General features: G+C 40.7%; 4 protein-coding genes and 1 long non-coding RNA gene across 10 annotated transcripts; 3 read left to right on the forward strand and 2 right to left on the reverse strand.

Moving 5' to 3' along the window:
- Positions 1–18: 18 nt before the first annotated feature.
- On the reverse strand, positions 19–4,407 carry LOC104802636 (auxilin-related protein 2-like). The gene is made up of 8 exons (XM_010526332.1): positions 3,631–4,407; positions 1,638–3,108; positions 1,426–1,558; positions 1,235–1,332; positions 1,021–1,086; positions 847–936; positions 578–754; positions 19–491 (listed from the first exon to the last, which is right to left on the reverse strand). Exons 1-8 carry the CDS (start codon positions 4,257–4,259, stop codon positions 453–455), a joined length of 2,703 nt encoding a protein of 900 aa, XP_010524634.1. The 5' UTR covers positions 4,260–4,407; the 3' UTR covers positions 19–452.
- A 1,305-nt stretch (positions 4,408–5,712) lies between these two features.
- LOC104802637 (cytochrome b561 and DOMON domain-containing protein At3g07570) lies at positions 5,713–8,877 on the forward strand. Its single transcript, XM_010526333.2, has 4 exons — positions 5,713–6,125; positions 6,332–6,737; positions 8,105–8,397; positions 8,494–8,877. The coding sequence occupies exons 1-4, from the start codon at positions 5,937–5,939 to the stop codon at positions 8,722–8,724; spliced, it is 1,119 nt and encodes a 372-aa protein (XP_010524635.1). The 5' UTR covers positions 5,713–5,936; the 3' UTR covers positions 8,725–8,877.
- Positions 8,878–10,209: 1,332 nt separating this feature from the next.
- LOC104802640 lies at positions 10,210–12,805 on the reverse strand. The gene is made up of 7 exons (XM_010526334.2): positions 12,338–12,805; positions 11,613–11,712; positions 11,445–11,507; positions 11,227–11,347; positions 11,061–11,143; positions 10,858–10,919; positions 10,210–10,729 (listed from the first exon to the last, which is right to left on the reverse strand). The coding sequence occupies exons 1-7, from the start codon at positions 12,586–12,588 to the stop codon at positions 10,615–10,617; spliced, it is 795 nt and encodes a 264-aa protein (XP_010524636.1). The 5' UTR covers positions 12,589–12,805; the 3' UTR covers positions 10,210–10,614.
- A 148-nt stretch (positions 12,806–12,953) lies between these two features.
- LOC104802639 lies at positions 12,954–14,962 on the forward strand. Of its 6 annotated transcripts, none has more exons than XR_770075.1 (5): positions 12,954–13,106; positions 13,328–13,441; positions 13,562–13,935; positions 14,127–14,363; positions 14,551–14,962. It is a non-coding gene; the product is annotated as an uncharacterized LOC104802639 (long non-coding RNA). The 6 variants fall into 6 exon arrangements; XR_770076.1 differs by having other exon boundaries at positions 14,145–14,363; XR_770077.1 differs by lacking the exon at positions 13,562–13,935 and having other exon boundaries at positions 14,145–14,363.
- Positions 14,963–15,216: 254 nt separating this feature from the next.
- LOC104803092 (formin-like protein 10) lies at positions 15,217–16,483 on the forward strand (the record flags this gene model as incomplete). Its single annotated transcript, XM_010526969.1, has 2 exons — positions 15,217–15,249; positions 15,569–16,483. Coding segments are annotated over exons 1-2 (948 nt in total), but the record flags the coding sequence as incomplete, so codon positions are not given.
- Between the last annotated feature and the right edge of the window lies 1 nt (position 16,484).

Consider the following 16,484-nt stretch of genomic DNA (forward strand, 5'->3'; position numbering starts at 1 on the left):
GCGCCTTTGATGAAACAATGAGTAATTCACATTTATTCAACACTTAGAAATAAAAACAATACAGAGCATAAGCAATGAGTGCTCGGTCGGTCCACGACGCTTTTTTTTTTTTTTTTTGTAATCAAAATGCATAATGTTAAATTTTTGCTGATATTTCCCAATTCCTCATCCCCCAAAGAATCATTCAGACCCAAAAGAATTATTTTGGAACCAAAAAATTTACTTCACCCCCTATTGCTAATGAGCTGAGGTTGTGTGTATCAGGGAAGTGAGTATAAAGAATGAACCTTTTTCTCCAGCTGGTGCGTCACCTCGGCTCTATCCCCCACGAAACTTCCCGCAGAATCGCGGGGGAAAACCCGAAAGGAAATCCCGGGAAGGTAAACGTTTTGGGGAATCGGTTTATAAGCTACGATCTCTGTGGCGACGGATATGCAGTCGGAGAAAAGCTTTTAAAAGAGCTCCTCAGAGTTGAACTTGTTCCATGCTTCCTGTTTTATTCGAACAGTAGGCCGATGATGCAAGTGAAAAGCCGCAAAATCTTATGTTAGAACACAAATATTTGATTTCACTGTACCTTGAGCAGATCAAACACTTTCTCGGCTATGTACTTCTGCTGAAGATTAGCGCCTTTCTGTTGCACCTTATCGGGGTGAATGCACAATGTTGCCTTCCGGTAAACTTTCTTCACCATTGCAGCGGTTATCAGATCGGTTAAAGACACGGGCTGCCACCCGCAATCCGGCCATAGCACCTATATGCACGCGCGTATATAAGTGTATGCACATATAACAAATAAGAACGACCGTTTGCTACTGAGATTCGAGCGAGAAGAATGAAGCTTACGTATTGGAGTGTTGATAGAAGAGCACGCAGATTTCCTTCCTTCCCTGCAGCCCAACGCTTTATCTCCATATCCAGAGTTTCAGCAATTCTCTGAAAATAACAGGAGAAATCAGTATTAAGATAACAGAAGAATTTTGCAAATCACTGAACAGCAACTATGATGTAAATACATACATTTTTCTCTGCTTGTTCTCTCTGTGCTTGAAGATCGCGCTCGTTTTTCTCCGCCAATGCTTTTGCCTGAACCAAAAAAAAAAATCAAACTTGCCATGTTGGAGTAGAAAAAAACGAGGCACAGCTAGCAATTCAAGATATGGTTAATATGATTTGCTTCAATCCTTTGTACAAGAAAAGAGGTTCCAACAGATGTATAATATCATATACTTACAGCTCGTTCCTTTGTCCTCTGTTCGCGGTCAAACCTAGCTCTTCTTCTCTCTTCAGTTTCTCCATTGATTTCTCGGAACTCGTCAGATGACGGAGCAGCTGCTTTTACCAAAGAGAGTAGGTGTCAACTAATCACCGAAAAGACAGAAAGAAGAGAGATGACTGCCTAGACAAAGGCCACATTGGATTTACCTCCAAAAATTGAACTAAGGTCATCAACAAAATTGGCTGAAGAAGATGTTTTCTGCTTGCTCGTTGAGGTTCCACCAGATGTTCTGGACGAATCAGGATGCCCTCTCTGGTTCTGCGTGTCAAATAGGGGATCCTACAGGACAGAAACATAAAAACTAAGAAAATGTCTAAAATGTGGAGGGCAACTGATTAACAAAATCCTTTCTGCTTACAGTAAAATTGCCCCTCGGCCTTGGTGAGCTGCTTGATTTAGAACCCCTGTTAAAGATGGATTCAAGATCGTCATCATCCTTTCGCATATTTTCCCGAGCTTGAGATGCTGACCTTTCACGTGCCTCTGCAGCTGCCCTCTGTACTGCAGCACGTTCCACGCTAGCCCGTGTTTCCTTTTCCCTTGCTTCTGCGTTTGCCCTTTCCCTTGCCGCTGCTGCAGCTCTTTCGCGTGCTTCTGACTGCACTCTTTGAACTGCCGCCTTTTCTGCACGTTCTCGAGCCTCGGCAGCAGCCTTCTGAGCTTTTGCACGAGCCTCAGCCGCCGCTCTTTCTCGCGCTTCTCTAGTAGCCCTTTGTACAGCCTGTCTGGCCAGTTCCCTCTCCTTCTCAATTCGCTCTCTCTCAGCTCTTCTTTGTTCCCTTTCTCTCTCTTCCCGGTCTTTCTCTAATCGCCTCTTTTCATTCTCTTCCTCCTCTCTTAGCCCTTGTCTTTTTTCACGATCTAACCTCTCTTGTGTTTCCCTGTGTTCTTTGTCTATATAATCATCTTTTTCCGACTGAACAGTTTCTTTGCTTCTATTTGACCTGAGATATTCTATTTCCCTCACCCCCCTGGCATGCCTGAATTTGGCTTCTGCTTTTTCCATAGCCTCCTTCATAGCAGCAGCAGCAGGGTTTACTAAATCTTCACCAGAAAATTCTTCAGCATTACCATGAGCCTTGCCAGTAGCAAAATCTTCAAGTTCATCTAGTTGAGAGGTGACAGAGGTTCTCCCAGATGGATGTGCAGAGGTGGGGCTGTAAGAATGGGCAGAATTTTCTAAAGATGAAAACCCATTCTTTGTCTGTCTTGAATTTCTAGACGCAAAAGAACCCGAGCCAGGCCTTTTAGGTCTTGTTGGTCTAGGAGGCGGAGGTCTTGAAGGCGGTGGAGCCCCGGTGGGTTGTGTGAAAAGTGGAACCTCGGAAACAGTAAGCCACACGTCATCAGAAGAATCAAATTTGCCACTTGAGCTTGAAGTAGGATTCACCATCGAATTTACTTCATTCGAACTAGCACCTCGACCAACAGACACTGATGGAAAATTGACTGGCAACTGATGAGGATCTCTTTTCTGCCACTGACCCGCAGAGTTTTTCACCGGTGATTGTGTACCGTTAGTGCTCTCAGTTCTCATGGGAGCTGTATCCATCCCTCTCCTGTTGAGGCCGGGCCTAGATTTCCCATGATTCTCAAGTGGATCTAGATCGTCAAACACTCCACCTAGGACAGAAGCGTGATCTGTTTTTTTGCTCCTGGTGCCACTTTGTCTGCCGATATCCTCCAACGGATCAGTGAAAATTCCTGATGAAGAGACTGCTGGGATTGTTGTTGACTCTAGTGTTTCAAATGGGTCTTCGACCGAACTGGAAGATACTTTGGTGTTATCATGATAGGAATTTTGAGACTTTTTCAATTCTGGCATCAGTCTGTTCATCAATATGGACACAATCATATGTCAGCATCTACTAAAAAAGAAAGCAAGCGACTGAAAAGGCATAAACAGAGAATCTGGAAAGTTATGTCTGTGACCTAAAACCAAAGGTCTTTCCTCTTAAAATTTTTCCCCCAATCCCTTTTCTCAAGTAAGAAAATACACGGTGAACACATCAACCCCAGAATTCCATGAAACTACCAGCATTTTCCTGTCTCGCGCATGGAGAACGTAAAACATCGAGGCCATTGTCGCTCGGGTTGTAAATCTACAAGTTTCATTGCCTTAACCTCAACCAAAATGCTGACAAAACACAAGTTTCCCAGACACATCTAAAGGCATGTTCCAGCAATCCATAGCATCACAAAAACACAGAGGAACTCTCCAATGGAAGAATCCCGATAGAGGTTCATAATCAAACTTACGAACTACAAATAAACATTTAAGGCGATATGATCACCAGACATGAACAGTTAAAATGCTTAGAGACATATAGGCAATAACTCACCAACATTACCTTTTGCTAGCGTGCAAATTTCTGCGACCAAATTCGGGGATCAGATCATCGAAGTTGGAATAATCTTTCTTCTCATTTATGGCTCCACCCATCTTCTTCGCTTCTGCGTCTTTCCTCCCGAACTTCCCCAACAGATCATCAAAAGCCGAGCTGTCATGCTTCTTCGGCTTACGCGGAGACCCCGAGGCCAAAACATCCCCGTACTGGGTCGATGATACGGTGGAAGCGCTCTTGTTCCCCGATATTCCCTCGAAAACGTCCTCGTCGAATACGGGCTTGTCGTACACCGGCATTGACGAGGACTTGGATCGGTTCTGGTCCTTGAACACATCTTCGTAGTCAAATGCCGTCGCCTGAGACTCGGAGGAGGCGTATTTCGGCGGTCCGCCGAACACGTCGTTGAAGAGGAGGCTGTCATCCGCCGCGCCTCCGCCGCCGCCGTGATCATCGAAAACCGGCGACGGATTCGCCGTGCGACTACGAGAAGACGACGAGGATCGGTTGAAATCGGACCGGAGGCCGAAGTTTAACCCATAGTCATCAGCGGCGGGAGAATTTCGCGGCGGAGCAGGTCTGCCTTGGGGTTTGAATCCGAAATCCCTCGATAACAGACCTGGAAAATCATCCATCGCAGTACTCTCCGCCGATGATCTTTCCACTTCTCCAAGCAAACCTCAAACAAAAAATTGAATCTTCAGATCTAAGGAACTACAGAGACGATGAACAGAACAATCAATCAATCAATCATCAGAGAAAAAAAAATAAAAAGAAAATATAATGGGGTTAACCAGAAAAGCGTAAATAGGAATACTAAAGTATGTGGATGGTAATAATATATTAGTATCTTGCAATTATCGAGTAAATTTAAATTGATTATTTATTTTTGGATTAAGATTATTTTGAATCAAGTTTTAGATTTTTATTTTATTTTAAATTAAGTTTTTATTTTGGAAGATAATATTTATTTGGGTTTTTAGGTTAGATTTTTTGGTTTTATTTTCGTTTTTTAAAATGTTTTCAGTCTTTCTTGGTTTAATTTAATTTGATTCAAATTAAATTATATATTATTAGATTTTCTTTTTTATATTAAATTAGTGATGGAATTTTGTAAATTTGAATTTTTCTTTCAACATTTTGATTTTGAGGTAGTTGAGTTGTGTTGGGTCTTACTTTCTCTTTATGTCGTGTGTGCAACCTCTTCGTGTGTCGGATTACATTTGACCGCTTCAAACACCTGTTAGTAAAATACAATTTAATTTTTTAACTAATAATAAATTTTAATTTTATGATTTTACGGATATGTAATTTGTGATTCTGATAATTAACTCTAGGGAGTTTTGTTTTTTTAAGGTATTATTTGCTAACTGTATAATTAAAACTTTAATTTCTCAATTATACAAAAAAAAAAACAGATTTTATGAACTATGACTTTTTGAATAGCAAAAACCGTTTTGGATAAAATAGGACTATTTTTTTTTAAAATAATCATGAGGCACAAATAAAAAAATATTTTCATCAATCACATTTTCTACAACTTTATTGTGTTAAAAACCAATAAAGCAGTTCCCATTTCCACTGTGAAACCTTTCTTCGGTTTTTTTAGTTACACTGATCAGATTGTAAAATTAAAAGCTTTAAAATAATTGAACTTTTAAAAAATGGAAAAAAGAAATTGTTTATTAAGCAGGGTTTTTCTGTTTAAAAAACAAAGGATAAAGTCTTAGATTGAAAATTTGTTTAATAAAAATTTCTATTATTATGACTTCAAATCCACACCAAGTAACGTGTCATTATTTTAAATTTCAACGACCACAAATGCATATTTTATATCAGCATTCAAAACCTATATATTGAATCCTCATATTGGACTTTGGGGAAAAAATTGCAATAATCACAGATAGATGATATTTTGGATTGGGTTTCGATTACAATTGATTATTATTATTATTTTTAATCCGTTTCGATTTAATTTATATATTTTTTATTAAATATATTTATTTTAATGAAAAAAATTCCGGTTTCATTTTTTGAATATCCCAACAAAAAAAACTGCGCGCATAGATGTCGTTTCTTATTGTACAAATATCCCTTTGTTCAAAACAATACATCACCCAACTAATTCAACAATTAATTAAATGCCATTTGTTCTCTTGTTGTCAACTGCTTCTTCGTGATGACGATGATGATGATGATGATGATGATGATGGTGCTCCCTCCACTACATTCTTTTCTCTTTCATCATTCAGATTCAGACAGAGAAAGAAAGAAGAGAGAGAGAGAGAGAGAGAAAGAGAGAGAGGAAGAAGATGAAGGTTTCTTCATCTTCGTTCATCTTCCGCTTCGTCGTTCTTCATCTTCTCACTCTCTCTGCCATAGTTAGCGCTCAGCAACCTTCGGATTCCTGCAGTTCGACGCTACCTCTCAACGATCTCTCGTTCAATGCGAGCCTCCTCCAGTGCGCCGAAGTGTGGAGTCTCCAAAACTACATCCTCCGTGTAAGTCTTTCTCGAATCTCAGCTCGCCTCCGATTTTGAAATTTGAATCTGGAAAAACTGTATTATCTGTTGCGATGGATCTTCGATTTGGTTCACCGGAGATTGAAAATTGAAATTCCTCCAAACTTCTACAATTTCGAAATTCGGATTCCTCAGGAACTGAATCCCATCTCCATTGACGGAAATTTCTAATCTCACGTATGCAGTACTCGAGAACCGATGCGAACACATGGAGCTTCGTCCTCTCGGCGCCGGATTCGAACTCGTTCATCGCGATCGGGTTCTCGACGAACGGTCAAATGATCGGATCGAGCGCCGTCGTGGGATGGATTCCGTCCGGCGGCAGAGGAGAGGTGAAGCAGTACTTTCTCGGCGGGAAAACGCCGGACCAGGTGGTGGTTGACCAGGGAGAACTGACGATCGTGAACGGATCGATGAAGATTGAGTCCGTGTCGTCGCGCCTGTACCTGAGTTTCCAGTTGACAACGGCGGAGCAGCCGCGGACGCAGGTTCTGTACGCGCTCGGACGCGCCGGAGCTTTCCCATCTTCGCCGGATTACAGCTTGACGGAGCACCGGACGATGATCTCAACGTCTTTGAATTATATCACAGGTAAGCACATGCAGCTTTCCAGCCTTTGCACATATATATATTTTTTAATTCTTTGAAAATTAATTGAATATTTGTTTAATAAATTGTTTAAAATAATTGCGCTGACGTGTTTCAAGCACGACTGCCCGATTACTCAAATCGATTAGTTTAACTGCTACATTCGCACATCCAATTAACTTCTTAACTATAGTTTAATTATTCCTAGAGATTTTATTTACTTGCATTTTTGTTATCTAACTAAGTTAATCTTGTTATATGTTGGAGCCTACTAATAAACAAATAAATCTAATACTATATATTATATTCGAAATGGAATTAAATATAATTTACAAATGAACTGATATGAAATTTTAAAATTAAATTAATATGATTTAACGAAACCGAAATAAATACGCAATATCTTTAGAAAATGAAGATTTTTAACAATAAAATATAGAGAGGAAATTTACAGTAAATTAGGATGATGCATATATTAGTATCCCAGTCCAAATCTTCAAGTTATTTGTGATAAATAATATTTGAAATTTGTTTTAAATCATACTTGCGGTGTAACAGGGGAATATAAACCTAGCATGAACAAAATTATTTTTGACGTTTTCTTATATAAATTTTGATTTTATCCTAAAACTCAGGGGGGGGAGGATTATATGTGCTGACATAATTGTGAGAATCACGATGAAAAGAATATAGATTACGAAATGATCATAGTTCACTTATTTCACAACCAAACTAAAATCAAAATCTAATCTTAATTTGTTTTGAATCCGTCCCAAATTTTGGATATCCGAATTGGTGTTCATATTCGGATAATAAAGACGCGTTATTATCAAATTTAGGTTCAGATTTAGACACCGTACGTATATCCGAATTTAGTAACCATTTACATTTATTACCAAAATACCCTCATTTTTATTTACAGTTACCATTAAAATTTATTTAAAAAAAATCACAATGTTCATAGATACTCGAACTGTTTAATTTCAAATATGGGTCATGATTTTTCTATTTATTCAGATTCGTTTAGGATATCTAAATTTTTGCCGCTATTTATCTGTACGATTGTATCCACCTCTAATATTTAAAATGTATGCGATATATATTTTTTTTTGGTAATCGGGTGTCATGGGCCGAAACTCAGACTAATTTATGGATCGGAAGTAAACCATGTGATTGGAACTATATTTTTTTCTCCAACTTGAGATTCGAACTCGGGACGGTATAGACGTTTTGCATCCCATTTCACCGATCGAGTTATCCAACCGTTGGGTACATGTAGTAGTATATTATCACTAGAGTATTTTCCAAAACTCATTATTTGCAATACATATGAAGTGATAATATTGTTTTTTTTTATTGTACTTTTAAAGCTGTGCAAAGGGTAGTGAAAGCAAAACCACACTCAAGGCTGAGGAAGACCCACGGGTTGCTGAATATGTTCGGGTGGGGAATATTCATCGTCATCGGCAGCTTAGTTGCTCGTCACCTCAAGAGATGGGACCCTATGTGGTTCTACGCCCATACTGCACTCCAAACCACCGGTTTTCTACTCGGTTTAACCGGTGTTATCTGCGGTTTGGTTCTTGAAAACCGGACAAAAGCTAGTACTGTATCCACCCACAAAGGCCTTGGTATCACCATTCTCGTCATGGGTTGCCTCCAGGTCTGTGTTTTCTTCTCCTTCATCTTCTTCTTATATCATCATCATCATCATCATCATCATCATCATCATGATATATATGGATGGATGCTGAAACAGGTGATGGCGTTGTTGGCTCGACCGGATAAGCAATCGAAATACAGGAGATATTGGAATTGGTATCACCACAACGTAGGAAGAATTCTGATAATATTGGCAATAGCAAATGTCTTCTACGGTATCCATTTGGGCAAAGCCGGAAGCGCTTGGAACGGTGGTTACGGTTTTGTCGTCGCCGTCTTGTTTCTTGTTGCTGTCGGCTTGGAAGTCAGGAAGTTCATGCAAAAGTAAAAAAAAAAAAACGTAAAGGATTTTTTTTTAAATTTTCTCATCATCATATTATTATTGTTGTTAGTTTTGTAATGAAACTGAGTGCCTGATTTTTTATTGTACGTTTGGATTACTATGTTTTTTGGTAGAGTAATATAATTTCGTGATTTTTTTTTGAAATGCTTGCAATTTTTTTTGAATCAAATAGACGAAATTTTTATAAGTTTTTTACGAAATATAAAATGTTTTATGAATATGAAAATGTTAGGGATATGAAAATAAGTATCAATCGAATGTATTTTTCAAAACCCAAATAATACAATTAAAATTTAATACAAAATAACTGAAAAAAAACCCTTTTCAATTCAAACCGAACAAGAATCTAATAAAAACTGATTGTAAAAATTTGAATATAATTTTTCTAAAATAAAACTAAAATGAAAAACGAAGCCAACAAAAAAAAAAAGAATCCCCGTATTCAGATAACCTAATTTCTCTCGTTTTTTTTTTTCTCATCTAATATGTTTATTGAAGTCTACAACTGTTTTTGCCCAAAAAAATTGACAGGCTAAATTTAAAATAATAAAAATAAAATTTTTATTTCCTTAATTTGAATATTATGCCAAAAAAAAAACATAAGGTTCTAATGTTTGTTTTCTCAACCTAAATTGTTATACCCTTCCTTTAATAATTACACGGCTGATTTTTTTTTTTTTGTAGGTTATATATCTTCAAGTTTTTTTCCTACCTTATTTGTTTTCACTTTTAACCCAAAACGTCAAAAGAAATTTATGCTAACAAGAAATGTTTGGCGTAAACTAAAAGACTAGTTTTGGTTGGAATCACGCTTTTGTTTCTCTTCGTTAATGATTACAAAAACCGAATACACGAAATCACGACGCATTTTCACTGCAACGTTTCTTATGTATTTTGAATCCATTGGGATACTGGATTCCAATTCCAAACCCCAGCAACAACTTCAGTTCTAGGGTTCGGAATCCGATCCCTCGAACCCGTCATCGATGGTCAATTCGGTTTCGGATATTCCAAATCTGCGGATATCCGTGGATAGAGAGAGAAACATGGTGAGTTTTAAGATAAAAACCGAAATTTCGTCCTATATCCATGGATTAACTGTTATCCACCTTCCATGTGGTGGTCTAGTCCTTAACAAGATCCTATGTTCGACTCTATAGGTGGTGGGGAGGAACTGCGCAATTTAATTACGATACACAAATTGTCTCCCGATCTTTCCGTCTTGAAAGATGTAGTTGATCCGAATATCTGCTGAACTTTCGAGTTATCAAAAACAAAAATATCCCCGGATTATCCGTTCATATTTCAAATCCGCTTGAACGATCTTCGGATTTTTTCCCCATCTGGTCCCACCCCTAACCGACACTCCCACCCCTAACCGACGCTCCCGTTCTCCGACAAAATGCTAGAATTTTTGCGAGATTCTGCAAATTCCATGGGAGAGCAATGAATGACGATCGCAAATCGCCATTGTTCGGAAAAAGCTTACACTTTTTTTTTTTTGGACAATGGAGTTACAATGAAGTTTCTTCGTATGTACTTCTCATGAAAACACTTGACACTGAAAACATAAGCCACTGACTTTGTTACAAAGGCCACAGATTTCCCCACAGACATGACTCTATTCACATCCTACACGGGCCATACAACCCTGAACACAGATCAATAAGAACCGAACCGAAACCCGGAAATGATGAGCTGAGAACAAACTACTCTAAAGGGTCGGGGGCGTTCGACAAATCATCACGTTGGAGCTTCTTGTTATTAAGTAGCCCGCGATTTATTCGCTCTTTTTTTCGCTGGAATTCGATTCGATCTCGGATTTAGAGAAGTGTACCGGGAGAAACCATTGATGAGCTTACTGCTTGTATAAGATCATGACTGCATTTGATGAGGCGGGCGGAGGGGAAGGATCGAGTTCGCGAGCTCTTCGTTCACCTTCACCGGAAGAGGAGGCATCTGCTTCATTACCTCGGGCATGTCGTTTAAACTGCGGAAAAATACATGTCCAACCGTTCAAACTGCTGAGTTTGTGTGTCATGTCTTGGAAGAGGGCAACAATGAGAGAAGTAAAAAGGCACCAAGTCTGCAGCGTAGAAACGGGTTAAAGAAGATTACTCGTTCAAGATTGCGAGAATGTTGTCCCGGGTTTTGCAGAAGAGATTGACGTTCTCGTGCATCTGCAATCGAAGAAAACAAACGAGGAAGATATCCACGGGTAATGATCCGGAATAAGTTTAAGAGGTAATAAGCGGATTTCCCAAGTACTTTGCAACAATAGAAAGTCCCGCGCGTTGAGAATTGAGAAGTACAATTTTCACCTGGAAAGACGAGAAATTTACGGAAATTTGACTAAACATCTGCGAATTTTGCTCAAGAAGCTCTCCAGCCGCGCCACCGATAGCTGCGAGAATCACGGTTTTAAAGACGCTTTGATCTAAGAGCATCAACTGAAAGAACAAGAAAAATGCAGATTCTCGGACAAACCTTGGTAAGAAATACCATCATCAGTGTCCACAGGCATCATAGGAGGAGCATAGGAAGAAGGTCCATTAGGGTTAGCGTTCAAATGAGACGAAGACTTTGCTGAAGAATCCGTGGCTTTTTCCTGTCGCTCGGTATTATGCAAACATCGTAAGTAAGCAACTTAATATGTCCACAATCTCAACTGCTTTCGGTTCCTTCCAGTTGGTAATCCGTAATACCTTTCTATCTTTGCTTTTCCTTGACGAATGATCATCTTTCCTACGCTTTCCATTCTCCTTTTTCTGTCGGTAATCACACAAGGATACATTAACGATGATGCTGAATCCACTGATAGAAACAAATCAGAGACACACAATCTCGGCAACAACAGGTTAGAAGAAACTCACGGTCATCCATCTACAACGCAGGGCCACATCCCTGACCGTTTTGTCCTTCAACTGCATCGCAATCTTAGCGCAACGAACGATGGTAGATTCTGACGCGTACCTGTAAAACCTCGTTTACCAAAGAGTGAGGGGGAAAATATCGAAAAGGGATCGTGCAGAACTTTCGGGAAACGCCAACTCAGTGCAGATCTTGACGCTTATTCTCAAAATATATCCTATAAGCTCAAAACATAGAGCACTAAGGAACAACACCAGTGAACAAACTGTTGCTTACATAAGCAAGCAACCTGAAATGACACAAACCACAAACGCATAGCTAATCAGTGGCCTAACGAGCCCAAAATCGAGCAAGAATGTGGATTGACTAGCAATAAACCTGCACATCAATTTGAAGGGTAAGATATGTGTTTTGCACTAAGCTAACATATAGATAAGCGTGAAGCACAACTGGCAAAGGTAGTGGATTAAACAGTGGGAAGACGACGGCTTAGTTACTATACACAAGGATAAGATCCCTCACCAAGAACATCTCTACATTTTTCAATATAAAACTCCGAGGAAACATGTTCACGGAACCAATCACAAGATGTCTGAAACTCGAGCAAAAGAAAGAGAATCAATTTCTAACTGCTAATTTGAAGAGAAACTACGGAATTTCAGCAAAAAATTCAAAGAAAAAACAGCGAGTCCATATGCATAACGCAGAGAGAAACGAGAAGATATACTTTGCCAGCAAATCCTCCAACAGAGACTGCTCTTCCGGAGACCAATCGACAGAGATTCCTGGATTATGCCTTAAAGCCGTAATCGTCGGAGAATTATCCACTGCCGCAGCTCCACCGCCTGATTTTCCTCCATTATTGGTCGAATTCACAGCAGCTCCATTCGTTGCCGCCGCCGAAGAAGCCGAAACCTTGTCTACCGCCGCCGACGAACCCTCTTGATTGCTTCCCGAAGGGTTCGCGCTCGCCGCCATAATTACCCAGACAGGAACTTAACTACGCCTTAACTAATGTTAAATCACTCCCGTGCTCGTGATAAAGACGCTTGCTTTCCCCAAAATTACAGAGAATTCTTCACCCAAAGTGTTAGAACTAGCAGAGATTGTTAGTGTAAATCTATGGCGGGATTGGAACAGGGAGAAAGAGACGGAGCTGGGTTGTGGGAAAATCCGACCGCCAACTGGGTTTGCTTCGAAAAAAATGGAATCTTTGTAATAAAATTTTATTCCTTTTCATCTCTATCTGTTTCTTTCCCTTTCGATTTTGATTTGTCGTCTTTTTCGTCAAATTAGGTTTCCCAGGAAAAGTATGATAATTAGTTGAAAATATTGGGGCCAAGATGTAATAACCTAAAAGTAGAAAGTGACCCGTTTGTTCTCTCCGTCGCTTCTCGACGTCCCCGTTTGTCCTCTCTCTCTGTCTCCCAAGTTTGACGGTGGAGATTACAATGGCCCTCGAATGGTCTCGGCCATGGCGTCTCAGCCATCATCAGGTAAATTCTGTGGGTTCCATTCTCACTTCCCGGCCATGGCGTCTCAGCTAACACGTGGCTTTGTAACCATTCCGGTGATATATACACACGATCGTATAGATCTATCTTTAGGGTTTCGCTTCACCTATTTCGTCAATTTTGGTTAGGAGTTCTTCTTTTTCAAGCTCAGAAGCTGTTGCCTCCTTGGTTTTGTAGTGTACCCATTCTTTTTTTTGCTGCAGATTCAAACCTCCTAGAAATAGTTACCACCGCAAATAGAACTGCTACGGCTGCTAATACAAATGCTCTTATGGTAACTCGACCTTGGGAACAACACAACTATGCGAGCACTTATGGTGATATATGTGTATATATATCTTCATGATGATACCTAGTGATGTTAATATGGATTTCGGAATATAGAAAACAGAATGCTTATTCTTGTTTATGTTATATATCTTCTGGGCATGATTCAGGCCTGTATGGTTCATCATATGGTGGGCATAGTTCATCATACAGGAGCTGAATGCATGGTCATGGCATGTATAAGGGAGATGTTATATGTTGGTCCATAGGGAGGTTCTAGTATGTATGGGGGAAAGATGCATAATGGTTGATTTTGTGGTCCTATGGTTGGTGGTTATGGTATGGGCATGGGGCCTATTGGCGGCGGTCAAAGATCCAAACGATCCCTTTGGTGAACCACTCTCTCCCTCCCAACCTTTGGATAATCATCTTATTCCTCTCCTTGGTATGATATAGAACATGATATTCTTCCAATTGATGCATGGTTTGGCCAGAGATTGGGTTTTATTTATGTCTAAAACCCCAAATTCGTGTTCGGGTTCAGGTTAGTATTTTCGAGTCGGTTAATTACCCGTGTGTATTCGAATAGTAGAAAAATAACCATTATACTCTTAGGTTATTAGAAAATTCCAAAGATATCTATCAATGATCTAGTTATTTTTGTCTCTGTTTATGTAAAAAACTATCGTTTTATGATCTAATTATTTTGAAAAATATTTTTATAAATTTTTACAGACATCTTGTTAATTTCAGCCATCTTTTGACTGTGGTGCTCCTCGGCCGAGCTCTTCGATCATTGCTGGGCCGTACTCCAGTCTCGGGGCCCTTGCCTCTCGTTGTTTTCGAGTCCAATGTGATATTCTCGACTTCTCCTCTCGTCGTCGCAATCGGTTTAGGGTTATTACCCATCTCCGCCACCTCGACGACCTGCGTGGTTTGGTTAACTGAAAGACAGATGACTACAACAATGAGGTACCACATGGAACCCTAACTTGTTCTTGCGTCTGATTTTTCTGGTTTTCAAATCAAAACAACTCCAACTAGACTCCATTTTCTTGGGCTCAAATTTGTAACTTTGCATCAAAACCGAGGATTTTACAGCCGTCAGAAACTCGCAGCTGTGGAACTACCTTATGATGTCTACTTCATTTTGTTACAGAGAAAGAAGCATACAGATCACACCAAATACCAATTGGCAGCTCATTCCGTCTGAGTTGTGAAGTAAAATTGAATTGAAGCTCCATATATCATTGTGAGTAAAGAAGCTTCTGCAATCAAATATCATGTTAGTGGCAGTCAAGAGTGTGTTTCTCCAACGGATTGAATTGCACATACACTCCATGAAGTTTGTCTGGATCATAGAAAACCGGTTTGGAACTGCAGGGCTCTTTAACCGGAGGGTTTGAGCTTGATGCAGTTGAAGAGGAAGTCTTCTATGTTCTTAATGGCAAGACTAGACTTTGATTTGATCTGTCTGGTTCATATAATACCAGTTTGGAACTGCCAAGAAATCTCAATGCTGTCTTCATCTCATCAGTGATTAAGAAATAAAAGGGTTTAGTTTAGTATCATCCACAGTTTCATGTCTCTACATCTGCAATCTGATTATTCCTTGTGAAGATGAATGAGTTCTGAATCTGAAACCTGATGCAGTTTCACATTTCATCATAAGCAGAAGATGCCCTTGCCTCTTGCCTCTTGCCTCTTGCCTCTTGGCCCTCTCTCTCTCTCTCTCTCTCTCTCTCTCTTGAGTGTTTGGAACAGTAGAAAGAAAGGAAATTATGGGAGAGGGCTTTTGAAAAATCCCAACTTTTCACTTGGTTTCATGGCAAACAGTCCAAATTTCCCAGCTTTTTATGTTTTCCATGATGGAAAGTAAAAAAAAAAAGATTCTTTTTGAAACAAGGGCTTCAAAGTATATTATTGCTTATAAAATAGTTTCACTCAGTATTCATTTACTAAGAAAATCTGAAATTTGAAATTACACGCTGTATATAGAAAAAAAAAGTTTCTTTTGTAATGGCATCATCCACCTTCTTCCTCCCTTAGGGCACATAGTGCAGGCTGCAGAGGACGTACACACTCTGCTCTGCAGAAAAAAAGCAACACCATGCATGACTCTTTGTCGTTTCTACTGTTCACTGTCTTCTTCTTGCTGTTAACCTCCGCCCCTCCAGCCATTCTCGGCCGTCGATTCCTCTACGACGCCGTCCTACGACGCCGTCCTCCCCCCGCCGGAGCCTCCGTCTTTCTCTTTTACCGCCGGCGGCTCCCCGTTTTTCCCGTCGTACCCCTCCGTCCCTCCACCGCCGCCTCCGGCCACCTTCGTTACTTTCCCGGCGAACATCTCCGCCCTCGTCCTCCCTCGCTCCCCTAAATCTCAACCTGGTTCCCGGAAACTCTTAGTCCCGGCTATCTCCGCCGTATTGACCGTCGCCACGTTCACCGGTCTCGCCTTCTTCCTCTACGGACACTGGCGAGGGCATAACCGTCATTTCAAGGAGGAAGACAAGAGCTTAGCTTCCGACAACAGTAGCCGTGAACTCTGTCCCCCGCAGAGAAACACCGCTAACAAGCTCTCAGTATCTCCTACCGCCTCCGAGGTTCTCTACCTGAGCAATGTCGTAACACCGCGTTCTGCAGATGATCAGGGCTACAATGGAATCGTCGAATCCGGGCCGGATTTATCGAAGACGGAGTCGCCGGAAATCCGACCGCTTCCGCCGTTGCCGCCTCGTGGTTTCGAGCAGAACTATGAAGCGGCGGGTTCTCTCACCGAGGAAGAAGACGGAGACGAAGAAGAGGAATTCTACTCGCCTTTGGCGTCACTGGCAGGTAGCGAGAGCTCGACCAGTCCCAGACACGGGTTCGGGTCTGGACACGGGCTTGAGAGGCAAGAACCCGGACCCAGGAACATTCCGTACAGTACATGCTCCTGCTCTTCCTCCTGCTTCGGTTCTCCGGCGAGGTCACTGTCTATCACGATTTCGCCGCCGATGAGCTCGACAGTTCCATGGAGGGACTCGGACGCTTCCTCGGAGCGAAACCTCCGGTCTCCGTCGCTTTCCATCGCTTCTCCTACATTAACGATGA

This window comes from Tarenaya hassleriana, unplaced genomic scaffold (assembly GCF_000463585.1).
Source record: "Tarenaya hassleriana unplaced genomic scaffold, ASM46358v1 Cleome8, whole genome shotgun sequence".
In the NCBI taxonomy this organism is placed as follows: domain Eukaryota; kingdom Viridiplantae; phylum Streptophyta; class Magnoliopsida; order Brassicales; family Cleomaceae; genus Tarenaya; species Tarenaya hassleriana.